Genomic DNA, 23,306 nt, shown 5'->3' with positions numbered 1-23,306 from the left:
TTAAAGCATAATTTTGGGGTCCAGGGGAATGAGCTAGCAGCTCTCTCGGTTGACCAACAGGAACATTCCTAGAGATTTAAAGCAAAAAAGGTAGTAATTAGTATTTAACAATGACAATTGTTTAGAGGTTTACCCTTGAATTTCTGTGGGCTAGGATTGGCATACATCTGTGAGAGGAGGATGTCATTACTCATTTCAATCATATTAGGCCTCTCCCTAACTCTGTCTAGAATCTGAGGGGTATTGTGCCACTATCTTCTCCTTGCATTAGGGAGTTAACTTTGAGGCCTTTCTCAGCGCTTCGTGTGCCTATAACTCATGATAAGGATGCCCAATTACATTCGGAGTTAAGCTGACTCCGCTCACTGACTTTAAACACACAAAGTTGTCTGTTTACCCCAGCTTTCTCTTAGCCATGTATTGTTCTTTGTTAGCTAGCCCTCATCTGGGCCTGTATGAAAAGTTCTTATCAGAAATTGTAGTTAAGATCTTACATCCACAGCAAATGGATTTTGGCCCTTCACCCAGCTCACAGCAAAAGAGCTTTCTAGCAAATGGGAAGAAGATATAAAAGGGGGAAAATGAGATAATGAAGGAACCTCACTCTCCCTACAACAACACACCTGGAAACACCTGAGGAACAAGGGATGAACTGTGGAAAGGAATTTCTAGCCTGTGATGAAAACCTGGAATTCTCAAGCTGCAGAGCCACGGCAGCTTGTGCCTTAAGAATCTGCAGCCTGTTTATCACTCAGGGTGAGAATTTGCTAATTCATATCCTACCTATCTAGTGTGTTAAGCTCAGTTTGTGGTTTTGTTTATTTACTAGGTAATCAGCAAACGGATCAAAGCAATCACTTAAAATCTATCCTTTTGTAGTTAATAAACTTATTTTATATTTTAATCTATACCAGTGAGCTTTGATTGGAGTTCTTGGGGAAAATCTCCACTTGGTTATCACAAGTGTGCATTGTTCTCTTTACATTGAGGGAGAGGCAGACCGGGTTTTATACTGGCCAGATTTGACTGGCCAGATTTGACTAGGGCAGGACAGTACTGCTCTGGGTTCCTCACCTAGGAAGCAGGATGTGAATGCTGGTGAAATTGCAAGCTTGGAGGGCTTTGCAACTTGTTACAGCAGCACAGTATGAGAGGGAGCCCATGCTAGTGGGTCAGAAGGCTCAGTGGCACCCCAGTTCCAGGTGGCGCCCCGGGGGGAACCCGTCACAGTGCCCCTAGGTGCAGTATAGTGCAATATGGTACTGTATATACATTTGAAAGAGTGCAGTGGCAGGACAGAGTGCTTGCATGGCGGTGCAGAAATACAGGCTAGAGCAACACTGCATGATCCCACTGAGTCTGCATATGTAACAGAAGATGTAGTAAGTCAAACTGGAGCAGTTCTAAAATTGCATTCCAGGGAGCTGAAGACCTCTTGTGCATGCACCAGGTGTTTCATGGGGATGTCTGATGATACAGCCTGCTGGTTCTTGATCCATCTTCCCTTTGCTGTGGACTGCATGTTGGATGTCCTGCTTTCTATACCTCTTCTATCATTTATGGAGTCTTCTAATACTACAGCTAAAGAAATTGATCTTTTACCCCCACAAGTAGTGGCTTGTTCTTTGGGAGAAGGAAATGAAGTCTCACCCTTCTTACAGTTGTGAATGCTTGTGTGGTCACAGAGCATATTATAAGTGGTATGTCTCTATGGGGACTCCAATGCTGCTCACCTCCCATGAGCACGTTCTAACCTCTGGATTGAGAGCTGCAGCAACCCCCATTACATGTGGCAGACTAAGGCAGATTCTCATCAAATACAAAATCAGTGACCATAAGCTAGAGGAGGAGGCTGGGAGAATCGTAGCATGGGATAGGGTACATCTAAAGAGGAACAGAGAGTCACTTTCTACTCCAACTATAGCACAGTACAAAAGACATCTCCATACATGTCATCTGAAGTGACAATGGACTTCCCATTTCAGTGCAACAAGGAAATGCTGTTCGTGACCTTGGGGAAAGATGGCAGCAGAGCTGGAATAAAGCCTGGGCATTATTGTCTAAGTATTTCAAAATCTCAGCTTTTGAAGTGTAGTAATGGCTCTTGTGGGTCTGAAGAAAAGTTTGAAAACATGAAGTGTGTTTAAGCGCAGCAGCCCTAGTGGCCTGAGGCTGCAGAGAGCCTGAAACAATTGCTCCGAGAGGGAAGAGTCCATGCAACCTATCAGGGTGGTGATGCCAAGATGCTGTGCTTTGTTCAGCAGAACGCTGCTCTGACCCCAACCACTAGACAGGGCGGGTGGAAGGCAAGGGTCAGGGCTAGGGTTGCCAACGCTCCCGGTTTTGCCAGGAGTCTCCAAGAATCGGGCTCTATCTCCTGGAGGCTACAGAAGCAAAGCCCTGGGACAGAGCCTGCACCCCATTGCCCTAGTGAAAAACAGTGAGTGAGGGTGGAGGGAGTGCGCGGGGCAGGAACTTCGAGAAGGGGCGGGACAGAGGCAGGGCAAGGGTGTTTGGCTTTATGTGATTGGAGTGTTGGCAACCCTGGTCCCTCACCCTTCCTTCGGCTCCCCTTTGCCGGACGGCCAGTGCCTATGTCAATCACCGCTTTTATCCCGCCCCTTTCCCACTCCTCTACAAGCAAGGAGGATCGGGATTCAATCGGTGGGTTAGGTTGCGCGGAGACTTCTGCACGCACATGCGCAAGAGGGAGGCTGGGGGTGCCTGAGCCCGGCTATCACGTGACCGCTCCGGCCGGCCCGAGGGCGGAATTGTCTCCTGCGGCGCCTGCGCCGTGGAGGCGGGCGCTGAAATTCAAAATCCGAAGAGCGGTTTGGGGTGGTGGTTTGGCCACTCCCGGGGCAGCGCGAGAGGGGACGGAGTCGGGGGTGCCGGGCGGCGGCAGCAGCAGCAATAGCAATGGACCCTTTCACCGAGGTGAGCGGCCGGTCCCCTCCCGCACGGCGGGGGAGCTGACGACCGGGCTTGGAACGGCCCCCGTGGGAGGGCGGATGGGGGCGCTGGGGTGTCGGACCCCGTGGGGGGAGGGTAAAGCTCAGGGCGGCGGGGATCGGGGCGCGGGCGGTCGCCGCTGTACGCGAGCTCGGTGTGAATCGATTCTTCCCCGCCCGCAGCCCAAACCGTTGCTCTTTCAACACGCTCCTGGGCTGCGCCGTGCCCCGCTGAGGGGTGGCCTTGGCAGTGTCTGCGGGGTGGGCGGCCCGTGGGGGTGAGATACCGCCTCCCCGCCCCCCGCGCTGCTCCCGCAGCAAAGCTGGCAGAGAACGGTAAGGTGCCACCCCCTGCTGCCGCCGCCGCCGCCGAAGCCGCCCTTGCTTGCGCCCTTGGTGCCGGCTGCTTCCCGCTGTCCAGCCTGTGGAACGTGGCTGGCTCCCGCCCGCTGTGTCGGGGTGCGCAATGGGCGGCTCGCTCGTAGCACGGGAGAGACTAGAGCAGTGGCTCTCGGACTTCTGTACTGGTGACCCCCTTTCACAGAGCAAGCCGCTGAGTGCAACCCTCCCTTTATAAATTAAAACCACTTCAAAAATCTATTTAACACCATTATAAACGGTGGAGGCAAAGCGGGGTTAGGGGTAGAGGCTGACAGCTCCGCGGCGCCCTCCCTCCCCCCCCCCCCCCCCCGTGTAATAACCAAGCAGGGGGTCCCAACCCCAGGTTTGAGAACCACTGGCCTAGAGGCCATTGGGCAGGGCGCTCCCACTTAGCGCGTCTAGCAGATGTAGCCACCCTTGTGGAGTTTCTCCCTTTCCTGACTTTATCATATGGTCAAGGCGGCGGCTGCTTCTAGGATGATTGTTAGAAGTGGCAGTGCTTAGGTGATGTGTGGCTTCTAAATACAAAATGTGAAGTCAAGGTGAACTGAGTGAGGTTGAACAGAGTCTGAGTCTGTATGGTGGGTGCAACTGATCTAAACATGCTACTTGCAGAAAATAAAACATCTGAAGAATTGTCCTAACTCCAAAGAGATGACACTGAGGTACTAACGTGGAGCTGACTTGTGTGACTTGTTGATATGTTGTACTGAACACTAATGGCCTTAAGAAGTCTAATTTACCCTTTTTTAACCGAAAACATTTGACTCTCTTATCAATCAGTGTGTGTATATATACATTTAAAATGAATGGAGATCAGATTTTCTGCTGTGATAAAATTTAAAATCTTAACTGAGACTGGTCTAAACAGTTTGTGCACTGATGTAACTGAAGCTTAAAAACGAATTCTATACTGATTTTAGTTAAGTTATTGCAGCCTCCCCCATATACACTCTTAAACTGGTTGAAGAGTATCTGAATGTTTTACTGTGATTTAATTTAAATGATTGGAAGAGAACCTGCACAAAGAGGTAGCACTCATTTAATTAAATTGGAGCACAAACTAGCTCTGCCCTTAGTTTATGTTAAAACGGAGTCCATCTAGTTTCTATGTATGTAATGTTTGTTATATATAAACAACTTAACGTTGCTTCCTTAATTGGTAATGGGTGACCTGATGAGACTTGTATTAAATTCCTTTTCAAGTCTAAACTACTGAACTGAATTTAAAATAGTTTTGCATGGTGGGAAGTATTCCAATATGCATACAACCTTCTTGTACATAACTGAATTTTGAGAAGTACAAGCTGGAGCTGTTAGGTTGTTCCTTAGAGTAAACTTTATTCAAATATTTCACAATACTAATGGGTACCTCTCTCCAGTGCTTCAAGAGAGAAGCGTCCTTCAAGTAACAACTTTTTGGAGGAACTGATTCCACTATTTCTGGAAAGGAGTATGATATGCTAATATTGGTCAGCCTTCAAGCCTAACACAACTGTCCTTGAACTAAAATTAAATACTAAGCAACATCTGCTTAATATTTTAGATACATGAGTTGTATAATATATCTCTTGATAAGCCTCAGGCTATGCCTACACCATGTACCTTACAGCAGCACTGGTATGCAGTGTAGTTGATCTTTGTCAGCAGGAGACAACTCTCCTGCTGACAAAATAAAGCCACCCCCAATGAGGGGCAGTAGCTTTGTCGGTGGGAAAGTGTCTTCCACTGACAAATCGCTGTCCACGCTGGCGCTTTTCATCAGTAAAACTTTTGTTGGCTGGCGTGTGCAGGATTTTTTTTTTTTCCCTTCAGGCTCCTGACCGACAAAAGGTTTACCGATGAAAGTGCAGTGTAGGCATAGCCTTAGATACAAAAACTAACGCAGATCTTGACTTCTGAATGTCAGCTAACAATTTATCGCTGTCTTGTCTACACTACAGACCTATATCGATGTAACTACATCACTTAGGGGTGTGAAAAATCCACCCCCCTGAGCGACACTGTTATGCCAACCTAACCTCCTGTATAGATAGTGCTATGTTGGCAGGAGAGCTGCTCCTGCTGACATAGCTACCACCTCTCTCTCATCAGCTTAGTGTCTTCATAAAAGTGCTACAGTCGTGCAGTTACGCCTATGCAGTGTTCTAAGGCCTGGTCTACACTGGGGGGGGATTGATCTAAGTTACACAACTTCAGCTATGTGAATAACTGAGTTGACATACTTAGACGTACTTACTGCGGTGCCTTCACTGCGGTGAGTCGACTGCTGCCGCTCCCCCGTCAACTCTGCCTGCGCCTCTCACGGCAGTGGAGTACAGGAGTCGTTGGGAGAGTGCTCGGGGGTCGATTTATCGTGTCTAGATGCAATAAATCAACCCCTGCTGGATGGATCGCTGCCCACCAATCAGGCAGGTAGTACGGACATACCCTTAGTTTAGACATGCTGTCAAGGTTCCTTCCCCACCCTGAACTCTAGGGTACAGATGTGGGGACCTGCATGAAAGACCCCCTAAGCTTATTCTTACCAGCTTCGGTTAAACACTGCTACCACCAAAGTGTTACACAAAGAACAGGGGAAGTGCCCACTTGGAAACGTCTCCCCCCCCCCCCCCCAAGCAATCAGGTTCTTAAAAGAAGAATTTTAATTAAAGAAAAAGTAAAAGAATCACCTCTGTAAAATCAGGATGGTAAATTATCTTACAGGGTAATCGTATACAAAACACAGAGAATCCCTCTAGGCAAAACCTTAAGTTACAAAAAGACACAAAAACAGGAATGTACATTCCATTCAGCACAACTTATTTTATCAGCCATTTAAACAAAACAGAATCTAACTAGATTGCTTACTGACTTTACAGGAGTTCTGACCTGCATTCCTGCTCTGGTCCCGGTGAAAGCGTCACGCAGACAGAGAGAACCCTTTGTTTCTCCCCCCCAGCTTTGAAAGTATATTGGTCATTTTGGTCAGGTGCCAGTGAGGTTATCTTAGCTTCTTAACTCTTTACAGGTGAAAGGGTTAAGTGTCTACCCTTCCCTTTATATTTATGACACATGCCCTTAACAATGTTTGGCTGTGTAGGGGAGAAGTGGAATAACTTGGAACCCAACACTTGAATGCACCTTTAAGATATGATAATAGATCATGCATGCACTGTGTATACATTTAGTTTATTATATATTTAGGAAGTATGTTTTTATGGCAAGTACTAAAAACTGTGAATATTCTAATTAAACTTCTAGCCCTTGGCAAAACCCTTACACAACACGGTAAGACTCTTCCCCCCCACTCCCCCAAATGCCAGTGGGCTTCAAAACTAATTCTAACGGTCACTTCAAAGTGTGGCTTACTCATCAAGTGTGTGAGAGCAGAATTTGAGTTATGACTATTACTTGGAAAACTTGAGTATGCTGCAAACCAGTAAAAGTTTGAGCTCAACAATGGAGCTGCACATTCTTGTGAAATGACATCCTAGCAGCAGCAACTGAAATTTAGCTCAAGCTGGGCTAACGGAACAGAATGGAATGTAGATGTATATTTGAATTACTCTGGGTGTCCCACCTTACACGTGCTATTTAACTATTCCTTTGCTGCATATTTATTACTTAGTCTCTGCATCTGAAAATTTTCTCTCACATGCATGGTTCCCTGTGCACTTCACTTTTTTTGTGGGGGAAGTGGGGTAGAGCAAGGGAACAGGGTGGAGTCCAAAACTGACATGCAATTTGTCATTATAGGCGCTCCTGGCTTCATGTAGTTTCCCAGAGTCCTCCTTTGTTACAGAAATTTAGAGTCAGTATTTTGCTTTTACACAGAACTGCTGAGATTGACATGCCATTAGTCATACAACAAGAACATAAGAATGGCCATACTGGGTCAGACCAGTGGTCCACATAGCCCAGTATCCTGTCTTCTGACATTGGCCAGTGGTAGATGCTTCAAAGGGAATGAACAGAAAACAGGGCAATTATCAAGTGCTCAATCCCCTCTCACCCAATCGTGCCGTCAGAGGCTTGGGGACACCCTGAGCATGGGATTGCATCCCTGACCATCTTGGCTAATAGTTATTGATGGACATATTCTCCATGAACTTAACTAATTCTTCTTTTGACCCCAATTTTACTTTTGGCCTTCGCAACATGCCCTGGCAACGAGTTCCAGGTTGACTATCAGTGGATAAAAATCCATTATTTAAAAAAAACAATTTTTTTATTTAAATCGGGTTTTGTATTTAAATAGGATTTTTTTTTGATAAAATGTTTTTTGAGGAAAACAACCTGTCTAAAGATATCTTAGTTTTAATTAAGATATATTATAACTCAATCTCATCATGTAATAGGGATTATAAATTCTAATTCTATAGTATGAGACAATATATTCACGTAATGTTTAAGAAAAGTTTTGTAAATGAGTTCCAATAGTTCACGGATTAGGGACCCAATTTTATGGGGCCCCAGAGGCTTCTGTATAGATTATTTAGGTTAATCTTTCTATCTATCCAATGGGACTCAGTGCTGAGTCTAGAAGATACAATCAGAGATGCTTAGTTTTGCAGTTCTCAGACTGTGGATTTGTGTCTCCAGAGATAACATGCTTTAACAGCAAAAATGTTTTTAAATAAATAAAATAATATATAGAGGTGAGAAATAACAGACCTTACCCTATTGTCCCTCTGCAAATTTGTGTACACAGTCAATCCCTTAACTCTCTCTAAAAGTGTAAAGTTTCAAAAAGTTCAGTGAATAGAAGATTGTTGTGGGTGGAATAGATCTGGACAAGAAGAAGAAATCTGGAGATAAATGTGAGAAGTGTGGGATAGGCAGTTGAAACAAAACTGAAACTGTTTGAGCAGCATATTCCAGAAGTCTTGAGGTCTTTGAGCGTAGCCTTCATTGGTTTGAGATCTACCATACCAGTCTCTCACTAGAAGGGAAAACCTACAATGGCAGCAGGCCGTAAAAGAGACCCAGTTTGGGTCTCATCTGTCTGAGTTGTGAAGAATATATATTAAGGGTATAACAACCAACAAGAACGCACTTTTATATAGAAATCCATGATTAAATAGAGTCTTCCTGACTAGTATTTTAAATCAAATCCACCCTGTTGACTATGCATTGAGTGAAGAAGTACTTTATTTTGTTAGTTTTAAACCTGCTGCTTATTAATTTCACTGGGTATGAACCTGGTTCTTGTATTAAATGGAGGGGGTAAATAACACTTCCTTATTCACTTTCTCCACATTATTATTGATTTTTATGAACCTCTATCATATCTTCCCTCCTGTCCCCCCCTTAATTGTCTCTTTTTTTCCAGGCTGAAAAATCCCAGTCTTTTTAATCTCTCCTCAGATGAAAGATGTTCCATACAACTAATCACTTTTGTTGTTGAGTTGGGGCGATCAGAACTGTACACAGTATTCAAAGTGTGGGCATATCATGCATTTATATAATGTCATTATGATATTTTCTATCTTATTATCGATCTCTTTCCTAATAGTTCCTAACATTCTGTTAGCTTTTTTTGACTGCCGCTGCACATTGAGCAAATGAAACTTTGTCTAAGACTCTGAAGTCTTTTAGACAGTTAAACTCTTAAATTTATATTTGACTGCCATGCATCAGGGAGGATAATGGGATACAACAGCTCACAGAATTTAACTACTTTGTGCCATCACCACAACACAGTGCTAAGTGCTGCCTTTTCAAAGTGAATTAGAACTTTCATAACTGAACTTTGTCTCAAAGTGCTTAATTTAGCTCAAAGGAGTTTGTCATGCTTAAAAATTGATTAAATCAAGCAGTACTGTATTCCTTAACCAATATCTGATACAAATACTTTAATTTTAAATAGTACTTGAAGGCAGAGTAACTCCAAATATCACTTGTTACAACTTCTAAACTTTCATTGAAGTGATTTATAAGTAATGAAGTGGGTCAATACAACCAAAATGGAATGTGAACTATAACAATCAGATCAGTTGATCAGAAGAAATATCCCATATGTTTGGGGCGTAACTGATATATCTTTGTTTAAATCTTTCCTCTTTTAAATGGAATACTTTTGTCAGTATAAAGACAAATTTTGTGGTTTTGTTTTTTTCTGTCTAGACATGGTAGTGCAGATCTTTTTTTTAATGGCATCCTCTGCATCCATGATATCTTCAAAATGCTCTTCTTTCATCTCTCTAATCCCTACATCCCTTTGGCCATGCTCACTTCAGAACCTGTTAATGGTGCACCTCAGTCAGCTAGAAGGGTTGCTGTAGAGCAGAAGTCGGCAACCTTTCAAAAGTGGTGTGCCGAGTCTTCATTTATTCACTCTAATTTAATGTTTCGCGTGCCAGTAATACATGTTAACATTTTTAGAAGGTCTCTTTCTATAAGTCTATAATATAACTAAACTATTGTTGTATGTAAAGTAAATAAGTTTTTTTAAATGTTTAAGAAGCTTCCTTTAAAATTAAATTAAAATGCAGAGACCCACCCCCAGACCGGTGGCCAGGACCCGGGCAGTGAGAGTGCCACTGAAAATCAGCTCGCGTGCCACAGGTTGCCTACCCCTGCTGTAGAGAATGCACATCTGCAATACAGCTGGCATGTACACCAATTTTGGCAACTTTGTTTAAAAAACAACCAAACTAGTAACCAAATACTTGGCTGTTTTTTAGCAATGCTACTGTCACAGTTTAGAAGTCAATTGTCACTAATTCACTGTTAGTCACTGTCACTACTTATGAATTTCTTTATTTAGAAGGATAGTGTAATTAGTAAGCTTGCAACATCTGATAGATGTACAGTCTTTTGTTTCCATAGTGAGAATTTTTTGCATAGGACAGTGGTCCCCAAACTTTTCAGCGTTGTGCCCCTCGTGCCCCGTCCACGTCTCCTCCACACACCTGTCCGTGGATCCTGGGGAGGTGTGGAGATGCTGTGGACAGGAGTAAAGGGGCTGGGGCCGGAAATAGAGCTGCGGCCAGGGGCTGAGGCTGGGGGCAGTGTCGGGAGCTGTGGCTGTGGCCAGAGCAGAGCTGGGAGTGTAGTGGGGCTGAGTGGTGCTCTCCCCGCACTCTCTGTGGGGCCCCGCCACGCTCCCTGAACATTCCTCTGTGCCCCCCTGGTGGGCACACCTGACAGTTTGGGGACCTCTGGCGTAGGACGTTAGAAACATGTAACTGAGAACTTACTGTAAAAATTCAGGGTTTCAGTAATTTATACTTTATTAGTAACACGCGTTTCCACTAGAATACCGAAGTATGTAACAATCTGTGCCTTTCTAAATATTTTAGAAACTTCTTGAACGAACCCGTGCCAGGCGAGAGAACTTGCAGAAGAAAATGGCTGAGCGACCCACAGCAGGAATGAGGCCCTCGATACAGACAAAGAGAACGAGAGAACCTTTGTCAGAAACTAGTAACCAGTCACCTTTGTCCGGTGAAGAAGGTATCTTGAATAGGCATAGTACAGAATAAGAAACCTCTTGGAAAAATCATATGGATCACTGTTTCTATGTGAAAATTCCCATTTATTTCTTTCGACACATACTACTTTGACTAAAAAAATACTACTTTTTAGCACCAAAGTTTAACGCTCTTCTTTCTAAACTCAGCAGTAAGGGATGCTATTGCCTGCGTTTTTAATTAGGTCCAAAATGTGACTAGCCTCTAAACTGGTGGCAAATGTCTTGCAGATGACGAAGTAACTTTAAACTATTAAGTGGGCACTAATTTAAACACATCACTGCTATGAAAGTCGCTCGCCTTAGTTAATAATAGTGAAACACATTGGGGAATGCAGAGTTTAAAGGGACAATCAAGATTTGATGATGGACATAAAGACTGGGCAACTATTCTCTTCTCTTCTCTCCCTCCCCCCCCTCTTTTTTTTAAATGAACTCTTACATAAGACGTAGTGGGGGGCTTAAAAATTAAAAAGCTGTTTCAGAAAGATGAAGTATGTCAGTACTTTTAATTGCAGGCTGTGAAGATTATGGCTGATAACTGACTGGTTCAAATACTTTTAATTTTTACAGTGAAACCTAGTACAAAGCCATCCCCATCAAAAAGGCTGTGTTCTGACAGCATGGAGGTTCCCGTTTCTAGTGCCGAGAATAGACAGCCAGTTAATTCAACTTCCATGAAACCTCTTCCTCCTGAGATGAGGGCACAGCCACAAGCAACTGCAAATAACAGGGCTCCCTCAGTTCAGCCTGTTCCACTGCTTGTTGAAAAGGAAGAACAGAACTTGAAATCTGAAGTACCTGTAGCCCTTACAGTCAAAACACGTATGCAGAAACTGGCACAACAGCGACGTTGCTGGGATGATAATGGTATGTCCCACTTCATAGAATTTAAAAATTAAACCGTTTGCCGTGACAGTGGTGTAAGCAAGCACAAGAAAAAATTTTCTCAGTGACTGTTCCTGACACAGGATTTCTTCACAAAAAAATATAAAAGTCAGGAATTTAATGTTAATACTGTAGGAAAAGAAATGGGTGTCCAAAAAAAATGAGAAATCATTGAGAATACACCTTCTGTACACTCTCTCTCTAATAAACCCCATCTGATTTTTACATCATTGTTAAAATTGATGTAATCAGGTTTTAAAAATTTAACATTTCTTGGGTTCTAGTGAAATAATCTGCCATTGTCTTTGCAAAATAACCTAACTCGTTAACAATTGTAATTGAGTTGCTTAGGAACTCTATTTTTACAAAAGATTGACTTTTTCTAGTGTCTTATGTTTCAAAAAGTGTGTGTAGCTCTTAACTACCTGTCTTAATTTTCAGATTCATCTGAAAGTTCTCCCCTATCTCCCCTCCTATCAAAAGAACAGGCCGTTTCCCCACCCAAACAGCCATCTCTCACAAGTGATACCCCAGTGGGGAGAAAAGGCCGTTTAGCTAACCTTGCTGCTACAATTGGTTCCTGGGAAAATGATCTAAGTCATCCATCTGCAAAGCAAAACAATACACAAGAACAGCCTGGCACTACTTGTTTATCCAAATTGTCCACTACAAGTGAAGCATCTGCTCCAATCAATAGTGGCAGTGTAAAGCAGGAAGCTGCATCCTGTTCTCAAAGGGCTGTTGAGGTATCTGTAAATAAACCAGCAACCTCTAAGATATCGGTGAGTGATCAAATTTAACAACTAACCTGATGTCTTTTTATTGTGGGATGGATGTTAACCCTTACATGTCTAATCTGAATGTTAGTGACAAATGATCATGACCGTTTTAAAATGAGTAGCCTTAATTATTTCTTGCTTATTATTTCAATCTTAATACTGTTGATCATCTGACACTTAAATGGTATCATAAGCTTCTTCTCTTTTCATTGCAAAAATTAAGATGGGCCATATGAGCAAGAGAGGGGAGCAATGGCTTCCAAATGTATGTGAATTGCACTTCTTTTTAGCCACCAGTGGGGATTTGTAAGAGTGGCACACTCCTTGAGTAAATTTGACAGGCAGGAATTATGCGGGTATGGCGTTTAGAAATCAATTGTTCATGTGATTAATTGCGACTCAACTGTAAATGTAAAGGTTTTTATAAAATGCAACTCAGACATCTGAAAGTAGTAGCATCTGTTAAGAAAACTATCCCATTCATGAACTTGCAGTGTTCCACTGAACTTAGAATTAAGGTTAGATGAATATTAAATAATATGTACAACAGGTGGCAAATTACAGAATCAAATATTGAAAAACTGATATATTTGATCTAAATGCTTTAAAGGCATCATGTAACTTGTTCTGCCTTTTCTGTTGCTCTATTGGGAAATAAGAGCTATGTGCAAAATTTCTTCATCTAGCCTTTTCTGGGTGAGTGAAGAACGTGTGGTCTTCCCATTTAACTAAGATCATATCCATATGTATATTTCTTTTCCTCTTTAGGGACCAAGTTACTTAGGAAAAGCCTCTAGAGTAACCAATCCCAATCCTAAGGAATCTGAGGTACCACAACTATTAAAAAAGAAGCCGTGCAGCCCCCAGAAAACAGAGGAACGTAAGCCAACAGTAAAACCAATCTTATCGCAGCCAGTTCAGTCCAAAGAAGAGCCAATCAAAAGAACACATGTGCAACCTGAACATAAGGATAAGCCTACAACACCAGGTAAGTGACTGTGTTTGTTTTTTAAAGCAATGAGTGATACAGTTGATTTTTAACCCTTACCTTCAGTTTTAAATTTAACTTACTGTAAATGTTTCCAACAAACTGTACTAATCTTTTTTTCCTGCGGTCCAAAACTACGTTCCAGCTAATGCTGGTCTATACCATGTAATGGTTAGCTGTTCATATTCTGAATTATGGCTTAGAATTTCTTGTAACTTTCTACTAATAGAATTCTAATCAAGCATCCTAGTAGTAATTTAAGAGAACTTCCATAAATATAGCTTCCATATTCTCATCTTTTTCTGAACATAGTTCTCAGTAGAACCATTTTAAACTGTGAGCTAACTTCTTTGTAGATAAAGAATATTTCAATCCCTTTAAAACCAGGTTTCAAAATTTTGGTGGTTTTTGAGCCCTTTCTGTGGTCTGCTGAAGGAATGCTCTCTCAGGCCTTCAGCAGTTGCCACTCTGGGTAGGGATCAACATCCCTTTCCCTTCTGACTAGGGGTTTAGGCTTACAGCACCTTTGACCATTGGGATCATAATGAATTGAATCAATTCAAGCTGGCCTTTTATTCCCAAAGTTCTGTCTTTGTCTCCTGTGTCTTTTGAGCCAGTCCCTAACCAGTATATCCAAACCACCCCAATGGATGGTACTTTTCTGGAGCTATTAATATTCCCAGTCACCGCAAGAATTACCCCCACTGTTTCTAGTTCTTGGCGGAGCTGCAGTAACCCTCCATTATGGAGTGGAACATAATCCCTCGCCTACAACTATACATATTAACTTTATGGCACTTATACAATACTCTCCAAAGACACTGCATATGGTTGTGATATGTCACACTAGCCAACTTGGTACATTTAAAGTGATTTGCAAATTATTAAATCCTATAGGTTCTTGCTGCATATGGACCAAAGAGGTGTTCGGTTGATATCTTACACGGGAGTTACAGCATGAAACTTTCATCCATTCCTCAGTTTCTAAAGATATGTGTATAATGTCTGGATTTTTATGAGAGCTCTTCTAGTGACTCTTAATGATGTGACACTAGAAGATCTGGGAAGACTGCTTGAAAGTAATCAAACAGTCTCTGCTACCTAGCTGATCAGCTTTACAAAGAACTGAGCTGGACTGGCAAACTGAACTTTATTTATTTAAGGATAGCTCTGCAGTTTTGTTTCACTAAGTTTCTCTTTCCAAGACTCACTTAGAGTAGAAGACAAATCTATGCTATTATACCCAACAATGCTATTTTAAAGTAAGGTAAATGCCAAACCGCTTCTCCACCTTGTATTTCTCAGCCATGTTGTACAGACTTGTGAGTGAGATCTGGTTCTGGAGAGAGTAGGTGAGGAAGCAAACCATTTTAACTATCAGCTGATGGACCTTTGTTTGCATTGAGAGACATCTCACACTCTAAACTTTGATTTGCACTGCTGTAATGTCCATTAGTCTTCTGTTTGGAGCCAGAGCAACAATTACATGCTGAGCATGTTCAAAAGATAGTGGAGTAAGATATGCAAAACATTGAAGGCTTTACAAGAAAGCAACTAATGTGTCTATGGTCTAAAAATTGTTAGAAGTGTATGATTCTTACAAAGTTTAAAACCATTGTTTTTGTAGGGGGATCAGGAATCAAACCCTTTCTGGAACGTTTTGGAGATCGCTTTCAAGAGAATAGCACTCAAAGTCCTGCTACAACTACTACTGGATACAGAACACCCATTATTACCCCAAACACAAAGACAATCCAGGAAAGACTTTTCAAACAGAATGAAACATCCTCCACTGCTAGTCTAGCACAACAGCTCAAGCAGGTATGGTTTGCTAAATTTTAATAGCTTACTTATAATCTTCAGGAATGTTTCTTAATGCTCTAAAACTGCCAAGGGATTAAAAAACAACAAATAGCTACAGCCTACAGTATGTTCTTGTATAACATATATTTCTCTTCTGCTTAGGAACGTGAAAAAGAACTTGCTTGTATTCGTGGCCGGTTTGACAAGGGCAGTCTGTGGAGTGCTGAGAGAGGTGAAAATTCAAAAAGCAAACATCCAGAAACTAAAATGGTAATAATATATGTTGGAGTGTATTTTTGACATACCCATCTATAAATGGTCAGGGAACCCAGAACACATGGATAAGCATGTAAATGTACAATAATCTATATTAATCTTTGCTTGCTACAAAATCTTAACTTTTTAAAAATACTTGAAAGGAACAACTTATAGTGTGTGTACTCTTGAGTATATTTATATCTGCCAATATTTTAAAGGAGAATTTCACTTATTTATTACTGAAATTCTAATAGTATCTCAACATTAGGTTTGCCTCACCTTCAAGGTGCTATTTTGCAATGTTAAAAATTTGCCATTCTGGATATATAGTGTTTTAATAAAATACTTCTCTCCATGGAATCTGACTTGCTGGGTCATTGCATCTGAGTAGGAGCCTCCTAGCTGTAACTTTATTTTCTAGTCTTTGAAAATAAGACTATTTTTATAAAATTTGTTTTGAATAAGTAATAAGGTTGTGCCTCGAATGTTCAAATATCATTTAGTTTTACAAGCCACAAGTTACAGTACATTCTGAGACTGACTTTAGTGTAATTTTTTCTTATTCAGGAAAGCCAAGCTCAAGCCTGTTCAAAACAGCTCGCTAGTTCAGATGCTACTTCGTTTGTAGCAGCAGAAAAGACCACAGCATCTGAGATATCAGTAAAATCTGTCCCCTCAGAATCTTCAGGTGAGAACAATCCTCCTTGAGTTGATATGATTAATATTGGTGTCAAGGGTTTAGTGTTCATACTTTTGTTATGAATGTTTGGGACTCACAGCACTGGTTACAACTGGGCATAGTGTATAGGCATACCACTTCCCCATGTGCTGCCAATGCATCTTGATTCTGACACGTAACATCATTGCACTTCCAGTCCTAGGCGTCTTTAACAGACTGTCAACCAGGTAATAGCATTTATGATACAGGCAGATGTGAACTAAAATCACAAACTGGCATTAATATTTTAATCTGACTTGTGTATGTAGGGAGTGGAGACAGTATATGTGAGTGCTGTAACTACCCATACTGGAATAATAAAACTGGGGAGCAACCCAATTGAGTGTAAGACTTCCTTCCTGACTTCTGAGAAGCGTCCCCTTTCCTTCAATGTGATAGGCATCATGAAGCAGCCAAGTGTCTATCACTGTAGGGGAGGAGGAGTAGCAGCAAGAGTGGGCTCCCTGAATCCGGCAGGATCTGGGAGGCTTATAGGACACTCCACCAAATACTTAACAGTCAGGGAATGAGAACTTAGGTGACCTGCCCCATAGAGGAAAAAGGGACAGAGTTCCCCTTTAACACCCTTGTGCATAGAGATGCTAGGCTGGCTCTGCATGCCCAAACACAGCTGTTGAGGGCCAGGTGATCTTCTGCCCCATTTTTTTTTTGTAGTGGGGTGGCTCCTATGTCTTCCTTCGGAGCAGAGTGGCAGTCTGTCAGTACTGTTCCCATCCAAGTGTCTCTCCATTCAGGGAGTGGGGGAAAGAGTCTTCCCCAGTGTCCCATGATGTTCAAAATATTTCAGATTAAAATTTAAAAACAAAACAAAAAAAACTTATAGTAATATTTTGTGGATTATTCTTTTCTTCCACTTGTAGGTTTATGGACTTTTTAAGAATTAGAAATCTTGGATAGTTCCGGCCATACCTGCAGAAATTTTACCTTTATTCCTTTTTTTAAACTTCCCAGACACTTCAAAATGTGAAGAGACTGAAAAACTCAGTCCTCTGAAGACCACGTTGCTAAAGAATACGCTAAAAGTAGTATCTGTCTCAAAGCTTGAGCAACTTACAGAGAAAGAGAATGGTTTGTAACCCTTCATTAGCTAGTCCTAAATAAGCTTGTTCACTATTATTTTGTCCAACAAAACATCAATTTCCCGCAAATTAAGTGGGCTTCTAGTTCAGCAAGTGTCTTTTGCTATCAAAGCATATATTTGAGATCAAATTCATATGAACATTACCGGGTTTCTTTAATTATTTTATTGTAATTGGAAAATAGAAATATATTGTGATATTCAGACTTCAAAGGAACACAAGAAGGCTGGTGTGTGAACTTATCGCAATGAAAAAATAACTGGTCCTACAGTGATGAAACACTCATTTAATTTTAAGACCTCCATTCAAAGTTGGGATTTGTTCGCTAAGTGCACCTTTAACTGATTTCAAGTGCCAATACTTTATGGAGTTATAGAAATAAGCCAGCAGAGAACCACTTGGAAAATATTATTGCATCTTCTATTTAATTACTTCCGCCTCTTTTTTTAATAAAGATAAGTGCTTTAAATGTACTACAGGATATGCTCATAAGTAATCTTGGGATCTCTGACTTTTCAGATGCAGTATGTGAAATTGAGATGAGTGTGAATGATGAAATGAATAGCTCAAAGGTAATAAATGACATCTTTGATGAAGTTCTTCAAGAGGATGGGCCAGACATAGAAAAACTAAAAAAAGAAATGAGTATGAACCTGGAAGCTGAGAGTGATGATGAGCAGGAAGAGTCACTGAATATTTCATCAATGTCTCTGCTAACTCCGTTAGCAGAGTCTGTTGGTGTTGTAAGTCCAGAGGTAAGAACAGATATTAAATACAGGGATCTACAATTTGACTGTACGCCAAAAATGTTATTTCATAAATGTTTGTATTATGTATTGTGGTCCCTGAACAACTATGAATAAAATGTGAGACTTTTCTATTAAATCAGTGAAATATTTACATTCTTGTCCTCCACATTCTTGCCAAAATCCGTCCAATTTAAGCCACTGTGCCTAAACATTTGTTAAAATAGCATGCAATCCTGTTTAACCTCTCTTCATAAGAGAAGCATCATATGCCTTGGGCAGTACGACTATCCCCACTTATTCCATGACCTAATCACTGATGCAGAATTTTTTTTCACGGGGTTTGCTCCCTAGTTTTAACACTCCCAAAGCGGCTCTGTGAGATCTCCTCGAAACAAACAGCATCAGCTTGAAAGTTTAACTCTGGTACCTGCTATTCGCTGCTGATAGTGCGAAGGCAAGGGGAAAATAGTAGTTATCATCCTCTTTCCCTCTTTCTATTTTAGCATACTTCACCCATGATAAACTGTGCTCTGTGGCTTGAAAGAGGTGCACACCAGCTGTTTTATTTTTCCTATGACTGTCAGTTAGAAAGAACTGCAGTTTTCCCTGGTACTTGCCCTTCTGTGGTGGGGTGTGGTTGCAGGGAGGAGGGTCAACTAAATCACTCTGGCAACATTGTAGCAACTGTCTGCAACCCCTCCCCAGTTTAACAGCTGTTGTTTTATTTGTGAAGTGGCTGCATTTCAGTAATATAAAGCTTTCCTTTCACTTCTTAACTTTCTTCATAACGATCAACTTTCTAGAAATGGAACAGCTGAAAGATTATTCGTGTTACTTCTTGTTTTCTAAAGAAATCATAGGGCTTTGCAGGTCAGAAGTGGTGGGGACAAAACTATATATAATCTACTTTTTTTTTTTTTTCTCCATCTGCACTTCATACTGAACCCTGGACTTCTTCAAACTTTCATCTAGTGAAATCACTGTGTAGTGGTGGAAGAATCATAAGAAACATTTTGGCAAATCTTCCTGCTATGTGATTCTGGGGTTATAGCTTACAAGATAGTTGCAGCTTGGTGTTTGCTTATATAACAAAAATGCTAAAGAAAGATTAAACTCTTATTTTACATAGGGTTTAAAAGTACAACTAGAAAAGGAACATTCTGACGCACTGCTTCCAAGAAGTTATTGTTAAATCACATTACTAGTCAAATACTTGACTTCAAGATAGACACATCATCTCCAAGGAAAGGCTTTACTTAGCCAGAACTCCCATTAATGTCAGTGGGAACACTGGCTGCATAAGGATTGCTGACTCTCGTTCTTGGTCATCAGTCAGAATCTAGTAAATTTGTTTCTGGTCCTAGATACAGTGCTGTCTGTTAGAATAAAATATAACAGAACTAATTATGCAATAAGATACTTCATCTTCCCTTAAGATATTTTAAGGGTTTGTGTTTCCTGCTAGTGGTTCTCAGCTTAATGTCAAGCTGACAGCATCGTGTTCTTAAAGACTAACTATGTTCAAGTTTCAACCAACCTGTCAAAGTACCTAAAGGGGAAGGCAAGGAACAATCAATTAAACTGTCATTGTATATCCTAAGAGTATTTGCAAAGTACAGTATAAATAGTTCTTCTGACTTTTTTATGGAAATGTAAATATAGGCAAGGGGTTGCTTACTCAAAGGGAATGTCTGGGAAGAGTAAATAAGGGTGGAGAGACAAGTAGAGGTGGTGGGAGCAGAATAAGCCACATTTAACTGGCCAGTTATTTATGATGCATACCTCCTCTTCCTCCTCCTCCTTCCCTCCCCACCCCCCCCCCAAGGTTTTTGTTTCCCCTAATAGGTCAGTTGCTGAAAGCAGCAGTATAAGTGATGAAAGTCCAAAGTCTGGCAAATTCCAAAGGACACGCGTCCCTAGAGCAGAATCTGGAGACAGTATTGGCTCCTTGTCAGAAGATCACAACCTTCTATATAGGTAACAAATTTTCAGAGGCTTTGGCTTAAACATGCAAATCAAGTCACTGTGGAAATATTTGGCATTATTAAACTGGGTACCTCCTGGAGCGGGGAAAGACAAGCTTGAAAAAGCTTCAGTCTTTTGGCCCCCAACAACAGACTATTTCAGTGGTGTAGCTGTGACAGGTCTTCATCAAGAATTTCTCTCTCACTTTCATAGAGTTTAAGGCTAATAGTGTAGGCCATTAAATTCACCCAGATACATCTGTTAAGACTCTAGTTAGACCAAAACATTTCAGTCCTCAGGGAAATTAAACTGTGTGCCAAAGGTAGAGAACAGGAGAAAACCAGATGCCACCGATGCCAGAGACCCCTGCAATGGCAGTGAACTGTTAAGGTGAAATGCCCAGATGATCCCAGCTGGCAATTAAGCCTTCACCAAAGGCTTCTTCTCTACATCTTTATTTAAAAAAAAAATTAAAAAATCATCTTTATATTGCCACAACCTTAATCTGGACAGGAGGTCGCAATAAAATTGCTCCCATCTAAATGTGTTGACTTGGGCATTCTTCAGAATGTGTGGGCCAAAGCATCAATGCTCTAATGTAAAAAGGTGTGCTGGACCCTAAAATGTTAAATGTATCTAACACTTGATTTCTTTTAAAAAGCATTGATGCTTATCGATCTCAAAGATTTAAAGAAACAGATCGTTCTTCAATAAAGCAAGTGATTGTTCGCAAAGAAGATGTTGCTTCAAAACTAGAAGTAAAAAGGAATGGAACTTCTAATCAAGTTAATATTAAACAGAAAATGCAGGTATGTGTAACTTTAAAAAACAAACAAACACCTAGTCTCCCATTTACTGCTTTCTTGTGGGGTTTTTTTGTTTTTGTCCTGTATGTGCCACAGACAATAAATGTTGCGTAGACTGGCAAAATTAAGGTATTTTGGCCAAATTTAGGACTCTTATATTAAAGACAGGACAAATGTAGCATCATTTGATACGTGCTAAGTACTTTTGGTTCTGTATAAATTTTAATGGAAGCTGTTGTGTGAGGCCATTACCTGTGAGCCAATAGTCTGGAGCAGGGGTGGGCAAACTTTGTGGCCCGAGGGCCACATCAGGGTTGTGAAACTGTATGGAGGGCCGGGTAGGGAAGGCTGTGCCTCCCCAAACAGCCTGGACCCTTCCCCCTTCCACTTCCCACCCCCTGACTGCCACCCTCAAAACCCATCCAACCCCCTCCCCTCTCCCTCCCCCCAAGCTCCTTGTCCCCTGACCGCCCCCTCCTGAGACCGACAGCCCCAACCCCTATCCACCCTCCCTGCCCACTGACAGACAGCCCGCCCCCCCACCCCGGACTCCCACGCCTATCCAAGCCACCCCCCCCCCCCGGTCCCCTGACTACCCCCCCAAACCTCCTGCTCCTTACCCAACCTCCCCACCCCCTTACCATGCTGCTCAGAGCAGCAAGAGTTTGCAGCCCTGCCGCCTGGCTGAAGCCAGCCATGCCACTGTGCTGCCTGGGAGGAGCAGCAGGCCAGAGCGCTGGCGGTGCAGTGAGCTGAGGCTGCGGGCTAGCCACCCCAGCCGGGAACTCAAGGGCCGGGCAGGATGGTCCCGTGGGCCGTAATTTACCCACCTCTGGTCTGGAGAGAACATAGCTCTTTTATTGGGCACTCTTGCCTGTTCTCACTAATCTACGATACTGCCATTTCCAGGTTTATGTAGGAATTGTAACTGTAGCTTTAATCATGCTGTGTTCTGACCTTACTCCCTTGCCTACAAATCCATCTGTATCTCTCTACCATGTATCTCCTAACTTTTCGTGAGCAGCCCTATTGAAGGTGGTAACTCCTAGAACATTCCCCACTTGTTGCCTTGTCACATCTGTACTGTTGTCAGCAATGGTGGAAGGGAAGAGAAACCCTTGAGAGTAAAACTTCATACTGTAAGATTTATAGTTTGTCTAGCTACGTTTCTACAGATTGGAGGAAACCATTTAAAGAAAATGCTGTTCTGAAGGCTTTCCTCTTGGATACTAGCTCAAAGAGTAAAATTCTTTTGTAACCTCACTCTTTTTTTTTTTTTTTTTTTTTAAATTATGGGACTATGTTAGGAGCTGAATAATGAGATCAGTTTGCAGCAGACTGTGATTCATCAGGCCAGCCAAGCTCTGAACTGCTGTATTGATGAGGAACATGGAAAGGGGTCACAGGAAGAAGCTGAAGCAGAAAGACTTCTCCTTCTTGCAAGTATGTCTTAAAGAATGGCTAAAATTCAGACTCATCCTTTAAATTACAGAACAATTTCTGAATGGTTGAAGTTTTCAAGTTAACAGGCCCAGGAAAATCCAGTTCAGATGGCAGTCTGTTGTTCTCTCTAGTTATTAGGGATTAGTTATAATCCCTCTTCTGAAAGGAAGAAGTGATTAGGTGGGTAAAGGTCACTTGCCCCTCCATTCTCCCACACCCTTCTGTTAGTCCACTATACTTCCTTGCACAATTTCCTCTTGCATATTGGCACTCTGTCCTCAGAAACACTTCATAATGGTACACTTACCCAATAAAGGAATTGATAGCAAATGGTACTTAGCTACACCCTCTCTCCACGTTTTTTTCCCTTGTTCCAATTTAAATAATCTCTCTTTACAGCTGAAAAGAGAAAAGCTTTGCTTGAAGAACTCAACAAATTGAAGAACGAAGGACCTCAGGGCAAAAAAAATAAAGCTGCTTCTACGCCCCGTGAATTTGCTCCGTCCAGGGGATCTGTTACTCTTTCAGAAATGCGACTACCTCTGAAAGCAGACTTTGTTTGCAGTACAGTTCAGAAACCAGGTAAGGTGCTTAGGTGTAACTTAGAAAATATATTTAGCCTGCTTTGCTTGCATTTTAATCATTATGATTGTTGGTGTTTCCCACAAATGCCATGGTATTTGAAAAGGAGATTGTAGTGACTGTAATACGAACCTGGTTTTAGCTAAAACTTTATTCTAAGTTCTCTTAACGGCACCTGTCATAGTATCTGAGCACCTCCCAGGAAACAGCCTGACTGCCTTGAAGTAGGGAGGAAAAAATGAGACCTCTGGACTGTTTTGGATCTTGTAGTTCTCATTGCATCACCTTTTCTCACCAATTTTTTAAAAGCTAACGTAAGTGACTTAAAAATCCTAAAATAAATGTCCCATGGATGGATTGAATGTCCCATGGATTCTGGGGATGTATCCCAGAATTCTTACAATCATAGTTATCTGTCATTGCTCTAGGGCTTGGTTTA

The 23,306-nt window shown here is 41.7% G+C and overlaps 1 protein-coding gene across 4 annotated transcripts in view; it reads left to right on the top strand.

Moving 5' to 3' along the window:
* The first annotated feature begins 477 nt into the window (after positions 1 to 477).
* ANLN (anillin, actin binding protein) overlaps positions 478 to 23,306 on the top strand; it is a 44,725-nt gene continuing 21,896 nt past the window's right edge. For 3 of the 4 annotated variants that reach the window (XM_084620016.1, XM_084620015.1, XM_084620017.1), the window contains exons 1-14: positions 2,795 to 2,937; positions 10,619 to 10,772; positions 11,362 to 11,658; positions 12,118 to 12,458; positions 13,224 to 13,443; positions 15,071 to 15,264; positions 15,409 to 15,516; positions 16,072 to 16,192; positions 17,195 to 17,311; positions 17,842 to 18,077; positions 19,897 to 20,048; positions 20,698 to 20,845; positions 22,150 to 22,285; positions 22,685 to 22,867. In XM_084620016.1, the coding sequence (XP_084476142.1) occupies positions 2,920 to 2,937; positions 10,619 to 10,772; positions 11,362 to 11,658; positions 12,118 to 12,458; positions 13,224 to 13,443; positions 15,071 to 15,264; positions 15,409 to 15,516; positions 16,072 to 16,192; positions 17,195 to 17,311; positions 17,842 to 18,077; positions 19,897 to 20,048; positions 20,698 to 20,845; positions 22,150 to 22,285; positions 22,685 to 22,867 (2,425 nt within the window). In that variant the 5' untranslated portion in view covers positions 2,795 to 2,919. Of the gene's footprint in view, positions 757 to 2,794; positions 2,938 to 10,618; positions 10,773 to 11,361; positions 11,659 to 12,117; positions 12,459 to 13,223; positions 13,444 to 15,070; positions 15,265 to 15,408; positions 15,517 to 16,071; positions 16,193 to 17,194; positions 17,312 to 17,841; positions 18,078 to 19,896; positions 20,049 to 20,697; positions 20,846 to 22,149; positions 22,286 to 22,684; positions 22,868 to 23,306 lie in introns of those variants that run through there. The other variant, XM_084620018.1, reaches the window with a different exon arrangement.

This window comes from Lepidochelys olivacea (genome assembly GCF_965140295.1).
Source record: "Lepidochelys olivacea isolate rLepOli2 genome assembly, chromosome: 2".
NCBI lineage: Eukaryota > Metazoa > Chordata > Testudines > Cheloniidae > Lepidochelys > Lepidochelys olivacea.
The sequence above is the reverse complement of the archived record's forward strand: the minus strand, read 5'-3'. Positions and strand labels throughout refer to the sequence as shown.